At 44.4% G+C, this 7,249-nt stretch overlaps 1 protein-coding gene and 1 pseudogene across 4 annotated transcripts; one reads left to right on the forward strand and one right to left on the reverse strand.

Moving 5' to 3' along the window:
* Window positions 1-485: 485 nt before the first annotated feature.
* On the forward strand, window positions 486-651 carry LOC136502361 (U2 spliceosomal RNA; annotated as a pseudogene).
* Window positions 652-2,320: 1,669 nt separating this feature from the next.
* LOC136500531 (BTB/POZ domain-containing protein At1g55760-like) lies at window positions 2,321-6,208 on the reverse strand. 4 transcript variants are annotated; one of them, XM_066495904.1, is made up of 6 exons: window positions 5,556-6,208; window positions 5,326-5,402; window positions 4,469-4,573; window positions 3,962-4,077; window positions 2,709-3,341; window positions 2,321-2,622 (listed from the first exon to the last, which is right to left on the reverse strand). In XM_066495904.1, the coding sequence occupies exons 1-5, from the start codon at window positions 5,669-5,671 to the stop codon at window positions 2,739-2,741; spliced, it is 1,017 nt and encodes a 338-aa protein (XP_066352001.1). In that variant the 5' UTR covers window positions 5,672-6,208; the 3' UTR covers window positions 2,321-2,622; window positions 2,709-2,738. The 4 variants fall into 4 exon arrangements, with proteins under 4 accessions (XP_066352001.1, XP_066352000.1, XP_066352004.1 ...); XM_066495903.1 differs by having other exon boundaries at window positions 2,321-3,341; window positions 5,556-6,207; XM_066495907.1 differs by lacking the exon at window positions 5,326-5,402 and having other exon boundaries at window positions 2,321-3,341; window positions 4,469-4,583; window positions 5,556-6,202.
* Between the last annotated feature and the right edge of the window lie 1,041 nt (window positions 6,209-7,249).

Below are 7,249 nucleotides of genomic sequence, written 5' to 3' on the forward strand. Positions count from 1 at the left end.
TCTGCACCATACAACATAGCAGGTCTAATCGCCGTCCTATAAAACTTGCCTTTTAGCTTCTGTGGTACCCTTTTGTCACATAGGACACCAGACGCTTGCCGCCACTTCATCCACCCTGCTTTAATTCTATGGCTAACATCTTCATCAATATCCCCGTCCCTCTGTAGCATTGATCCTAAATATCGAAAGGTATCCTTCCTAGGCACTACTTGACCTTCCAAACTAACATCTATTGACATGACAAAGAAAAAAGATAATAATAATAATAATAATAATGAGGGGAAGAAATGAGAAGGAAGACGTATCGAGTGTGTTGTTGGGCTCTAGCGCGCTGTTCCACGGGTGGGCCTAAAGCAAGGAAAAGATGGCAGCTGCGTTGGACCGCGGCCCATTACAATATATTGCCAGGGCGCTCGACCTCGGCAGAGCCTGAGCCGCAGCTAGTTCATTCGTTTAGTCCCACCTCGCCCAGCTAAGCATACCTTTTTTTTTTTTTGCCTTTTGGCTAAGATCAAGGGTAGTATCTGTTTGCGGGCATATTAAATTTATTATTTATTTTTTATGGGAGGGGATCTATCACGGTGGCAAGCCACTGGGCCCCTCACGCGTCGCCCAGACGTTGCACTGCTGATAGGGCCTGGCACACCCCAACCAAATCTCAAATCAAAGATTAAGTTGCTTTTAATCCCTGTAATCCACTCTGTTCTGAAGGTGTTCTGCTCTGCCAGCTGTGTTATGGTTTCAGCATCTTTGAGCAGACAGCTGCATATGTTGTTGAAGAACTAGACAGCAGCAAAGTTTGGCTCAGTAAGAACCGAACTACAGATCGTTCTCTTTGTTTGTGTAAATGAAGAGCCTTTCAGTGTGTTCCTATATAATATAACTATACATGGGATGCCACGGACCTGTGGTTTGCTACCACTAAGTGGTTTGTAGGCTGATATATTCGAGACTGAACTTTTGGCATGTTTGTAATGCAGCAGTTACAATTGTCATGCGGATGCAGCCCTCTGATGCCTGGCAATTAGGTTCAGTTATATGCACATACACACACAGACAGAATGCAACAACTGATCATGGAAGACTGAAGTGCCATTTTATTTTGCCATGGGCTTGCAGCAGATTATTCCCGCAGAGATTTGTCATTCCAATCATGGATGATGTTGGCATCATCAGCGCATTGAGCAAGCGATGTCTGAAATCTGAATGATTGGAATGGCTCGGCAAAGTAACAGCCTGTCGAGTTCTCACATGCTCCATTACCTTTCCAATCTCTGACACGAAAACATATAGTTTCCATGCGTAAACCTGAAGTTTGAGCTCTGAGATTCTTCAAAAAAGTAGCAAAAAAAAAAAAGCAAAAAGACACCTAGTTAAATCAATGAAGAGCAGTAAAAAAGAATAGAAAAAAAAGCAGCCAAGCATTAGAAAAGAATAGAGAAAAAAAGGAAGCAGAAAACAAAATAATAGCCAAGTGGTAGAAAAAAAAAGGATGTGAGAAAAGAATAAAATGAAAACCAAAAAAACGAAGCAGCAAAAAGAATATATAAAAAAAGGATGAAAGGAATAGAAAGTACAAAGCAACAAAAAAGAATGGAAAGACTGAATAGCAAAAACGAAGCAGCTAAAAGAATAAAAAAAATGAAAATAGCAAAAAACGCAGCTGCAAAAAATTTAAAAAATTTGAATAGAAAAAACGAAGCAGCAAAAAAAATTAAAAAAATGAAAATAGAAAAAAGTGGCAGCAAAAAAAAAAGAATAAACAAATGAAAATACAAAAGAAAATTAAAGAAGCAGCAAAAAAAGAATAAAAAATGAAAATAGCAAAAAAAAGAATGACGAAGCAGCAAAAAAGAACAAAAAAATTAAAAATAGCAACAAACGCAGCAAAAAATTTTAAAAATCTGAATAGAAAAAACGAATCAGCAAAAAAGAATAAAAAAATGAAAAATAGCAAAAAAGCAGCAGAAAAAAAATAAAAAAACGAAGCAGCAAAAAAAATAAAAAAAAGAAAATAGCAAAAAAAGCAGCAGAAAAGAAAAAATAAAGAAGCAGCAAAAAAATAAAAAAATGAAAATAGCAAAAGAAAAATTAAAGAAGCAGCAAAAAAAAGAATAAAAAAATGAAAATAGCAAAAATAAAAGAGTGATTAAACTTGGCCCATGCAGGTCTCGAAGACCTTCGCGTTATTAACACGACGCTCTAACCAACTGAGCTAATAGGCCAGTTGTTTATTTGTTCAATAATCATTTCTAAAATCTTGTGTAATTCAGTCAGACAGAACGCACCAGAGTTTACCAGCTACCAGCACAAAAGAAACTAATGTAATAGTAATTATCAGTGAAGTCTCAAGTAACTTTTGCAATAAGCAGCATATCAGCTGATGTATTACAATTCCAGCAATAGGTTACAAGAATTAGATTTCCACATGATATGAACAAAATCCAATCAAGGCATGCACAGTAAATTTCAGGCCAACTACTGGCATGCATGTACTGTTTGCAAATATATTTACACGCTTTTCCATCAATCAGTCTGTTCGCTGGTTGGTTTCTGGGCTGATAAGTCCGGCTAGTGCTGGTTTGTTGTGAGAGGAAAACACTGTATCATGATAAGCCCTGGCTGAAACCAACAAGCGATCAGGCTGCATGAATCCTCCAAACAATGCTTCTGATGAACTGAACCAAGTACCAACCAGATGTACACACCTGCAGACTGCAATGCCATGCACCCATGGTTCACCGCCCGCTCCACGCAGCAAGGACGCCATGGAACACCTCGGCCACGAGGTCCCTGTCGGCCGTCTGCAGGAACGCGTTGAGATCGTCGTGCATCTCGTACACCTTCCTGAAGTCCACCAGGAACCTTAGGCAGCCACCCTTGAGCCTGGGCAGCCGGTACAGGTGCGCCGTCTGCAGCCGCTCCAGCACGTTGCCCGTGTCGATGTCCTCCAGCAGGCTCTCGTGGCAGGCCTCCCTGAGGTCGTCGATGTCATACTTGTCGGCGGCGTGGAGAAGCGCCAGCCGGTTTGCGAGGAACTCCTCGCCGCGCACGTCGCCGTAGATGTAGCTGAGGAAGGCGCGGCACGCGTCCAGGGTCATGTCGGAGATGTCCACGGTGGAGAGCTCCTTCTCCCGGAGGTCGTGCGAGAACATGCTCCGGAACACCGGCGACCGCGTCGCCAGGATCGCGCGGTGCGCACGCACGCTGCCTTCCGCCGCGTTGATGGTGATGTCGGTGAGGATGTCCTCGTGCAGCATCCGAGCCAGGGAGGACAGGGCCGTGCTGTCTGAGCACTGCTTGATCTGGCGGGAGGCCCAAATTGAGGCTGGTTCGCCACCCTGACGAAATGCAGTTCATGGAAACCGTTAGATACAATACAGACTGTTACAAGTAGTCTAGCACACAAGGAGAATACTGAACGTTTTTTTTTTTTTTTGAATTGTTCATGGCACACAAGGTCAATACTGTTTTTTTTTAAAATTGTTGGCTGCCAGTGAAATTCTTCCTGTAACTGATGTGTTGATGGCATGTTATAGTGTCTTGATGTTAAGATTTGCTGGTGAACAAATTGAAAGTTTGGCAAGGCTCTCCCAAATTTCAGTTGGAAAGAAAGGCTGTCCTGACATTAGGTCGACCTTGGGTGGCAGGTGGCAGCAGATCTCTGTTTTCCTTTTTAGTTTCTGTTATGCATTCTTAATATAGCCTCTGACAAAAATCTCCAGGTGTCATATCGACATCACATATAATATCAACTGACTAACCAATAACAGACCACTGGGTTGTTTATTTCAACGCAAGAAAGAAGATGAAGTTTCTATACATGCGAACCTGTGCAAGACTAGACCTTATTATTTTCAGGGGAGTCAAGGGCAGCACTCCACGTACCCTACCACTCACTAATTGTTGTTGTACCAACCATTGACAAAAAAACACAAGAAGACAGAGAGGCCGTGCTTACGGATGGATCAGCGACCTTCAGGTCAAGAAACTCTATCTCAATCACAAATCTCCCTGTGACTGTGCTATCGATTGCCCACACAAAACCGTCGTGTTTCAGCTTTTTGTCGAAAATTCCTGCATATGTGTAAATCACCTGTTAGATAGAAATAACTAACATTTGGCATCATCAGTCACTCACTCCCACTTGCTGTGTGCACATTAGAACGAAGAACTCAGCTGGAAATAACAATAGCTGCCAATTTCAAACCTCGCTGAGTCACTGGTCATTCATATATTCAGAAATATAACATTTTGTATTGCCTGGTCTTTACTACTCAAATTCTGCATATATTCTTGTAGCCAAATCAAATAAACTGCAGATTTCCTTTCATTTTCATGATGACTAACGTACAAACTGAGAATTCAAACATATCCCCATTTTCTGTACATGCCAAATATTAGAAGTGGAGGTATGAGAAATAGTCCACCCATTTTCTGTACATGCCAAATAGTAGAAGAAACTTACCTGGGTGGACTATGGTCTGTTGATTAGGTGGAAGAGATATGAGAAGTTTGGTGACAAAGGAAGCTATTGGAGCGGAGGGGCCGTTCTTGGGAGAATTCGAATTCTCTGCAAAGAGCTTAACACAAGTTTGCTTGTTATTTCTCTCAACAGATAGGTACCTTCACATTGCAGCAACAGAAAAGTTAGCTGATGATAACATGACATCAATTTTCACTGGTATTAATGCTAAAAAGAACTGCTGATGGTTTTAATTGTGTCAATGTGCATCATGACTTATCCATCCAGTTATCATATGAAAAAAATATTAAGGAAGCATACAGATTGATCAAAGATTTTCTTAGTAATAACATAAAAAAATTATTAGAAGTGGAGGTTCAAGAAAGTGAACCTTTGTCTGAAATATCTTTGTTTCAAAGCAAAGTCCGTTTCCCTCACGCACCAAATGTGGTTAAGAAAAAATCCTGACTACATATAGGTTGGTGAGGAAAGGTATCCACCTATGACTAAAAGGAAGCTAGATATAGTTTTGGTTGGAAGTATAAATTTAGCTATTTAAGCGGATACAACCAAAGTTAGTGAACGAGGTACCAAACTAGAATGTATTTATACTGGTTGCCAAAGAGGCCAAAATTCAGACACGACGCTGTACTGCCAAAACTCTGTTTTTTTTTTACAGCCTCAACAAAGAACAATATTCCGATGGAAGTTCAGTACCACACAACAAGAAAAATTAAAACTCACCAACTTATCGAATAGCTCACTATCAATCAGATTATCAGAACTACTATATGAAATGATCAACCCAAATTAAGAGGAAGACAAGCGATACATCATGAACTTGTAAATCAGCAAACTACCTCCAGAAACCTCAATCTGAAGAAACAACACCCATCCAGGATTGAGACGCGCATGATTCACACACAAATCAGGAGCACTGGATCGAGTAGTAACAAATCACTACTAAAGTTGAAACTTTTGCATCCTATCCGACATGAGAACAAGTAAAAAAGCACAGACTTTCTGAACGAATCTGCAGAGAAGCAGAGAGACATGGAAGGGGAGGGAGGGAGCAAGGGAGGAGACGGACCAGTTCCAGAGGCCGATGCGGAAGGGGAGTGACTTGCGGTAGGTGTAGCAGGGGAGCGCGTCGACGCGCCATTGCGCGAGCCTGGGCGCCGCCTCGACGCGCGCGCCGTCGGTCATGGGCCTCCACGTCGCCGCCACCGCCGCCACCACCTCATTGACGCAGCCCAGCAGCCCCAGCGCCTCCCCCGCCTCCTTCCCCAGGTTGCCTCCCTCCCCCGCCGCAGCTGTTCCTCATGTACAAGCAGTCAAGCACGAGCACACCGCCTCACCACCGCACCTAGCCCCGGCGAAAGAACTCCAAGAACACAACCTGACTGGCCACGGACGTCAAGGACCAGTAGGACTGGCCAAGAGAGACTACTGGTTCTTGGCAGGCGGGCGCCACGGAGTGGGAGGGTGGTGTGGCGGTGGCGGCTAGGCTATATGGTGGCCGAATGGGCGGAGGGGGAGAGAGTGAATTCGCCACGCAACGGCATAGGCGACGTACGCGACCGAGCTCCGAGCCCTGTTACTTCTACGCGAGTGGAACACGGATGGATGGTGAATTATTCGACTATATAAATTTGATCGTTATAGACAATTGGGTGTCCCTTCCACAGTTCCATTCCACTTCAGGCACCACTCTCCCTGCTTCTTTTTTCAAAGATTTTATCCTTTAGTGCAATGATCGTTTCTTCATTCATGGATCTATTGATTTCGTGCATACGCATGCTCTTGGAACAGGAGCAGAAAATGACGCCCAATTACTGGCCCCCGAGGTGTGGTTAGTTAGTGGATCACTAATAACAGCCAGAGTAAGCAGAGCGACGATTCTGCAGTTGTATGCAATGTATCTACTACAGTAGTATCTTTGTACATGGACCCCTGATTTTCTTTTTTCATTTGCAATTGAAAGCTTGTTCCTTTTTTTAACTGAAAGATCTTTTCTCTTTTGACTCCAGGAATGCTGCAAATTGATTGTCGCCTCTGCTTTGCTTCCCCACCAGCCTTTTTCTTTCCCTGAATTCATTTGCCCACATCACAGCACTTGCTGAGGCCCGTGCAACGAGTGGGGATTAAGAAAAGATGAGGGAAAGAATCAAGAGCATGATTATTGCTGGCTGCTGAGATATGCACACATCGGTCAGGACGTTAAGGATCTCGGCGCAAAAAGATTTTTTTTTTTGTCAGAGGGGGGGAAATTGCACCACTATTATGCCTTGGATTGCATGCACGCTAAGCAAGTTGCGCAGCATCGCTGCAGAGAATCCAGCCGGCAGCCGCAGGGGTTAACAAACCATTGTCACAAGACCCGATTTTTTTATTTTTAGCCTTTTTTTTAAAGTTTTTCATAAATACGTCCCTAGAGGAAATATTTTAGAATCTAGATCCTTAGCTCGGCGCCACCGATGTTGACGCCGAGCTAACACGTTTCGGCGCCAGCGTCCCTGGCGCCGTAGATCTTGACGCCAAGCTCAGCGCCAGGGTGATTGATGCCGAGCCTTTATTACGTATGGGCACCAATCCTTTCTCTCTTCCTCTCCCCCCTCTCTCGCATCTCCCTCGCCCGAGCCGAGCAGAGCACCGCCGCCGCCACGCCCGGAGCCCGCCACCGGCCCCCGAGCCCGCGTGGCCTCGCCCTCGCCCTTGCCGGCGCACGTCGGAGCCCGCCACCGGCCGCCCGCGCCGCGCCGCCACCGCCGCTCCCGGAGCCCG

Source organism: Miscanthus floridulus, chromosome 13 (genome assembly GCF_019320115.1).
Source record: "Miscanthus floridulus cultivar M001 chromosome 13, ASM1932011v1, whole genome shotgun sequence".
NCBI classification, from domain to species: domain Eukaryota; kingdom Viridiplantae; phylum Streptophyta; class Magnoliopsida; order Poales; family Poaceae; genus Miscanthus; species Miscanthus floridulus.

Coding starts and splice junctions, on each gene's coding strand:
- LOC136500531 (XM_066495904.1), bottom strand. CDS start 5,671: ATGACCGACGGCGCGCGCGTCGAGGCGGCGCCCAGGCTCGCGCAATGG. Junction 4,574..5,325: donor TCAGATTGAGGTTTCTGGAG/GTAGTTTGCTGA, acceptor AGCTCTTTGCAG/AGAATTCGAATTCTCCCAAG. Junction 4,078..4,468: donor ACAGACCATAGTCCACCCAG/GTAAGTTTCTTC, acceptor ACACATATGCAG/GAATTTTCGACAAAAAGCTG.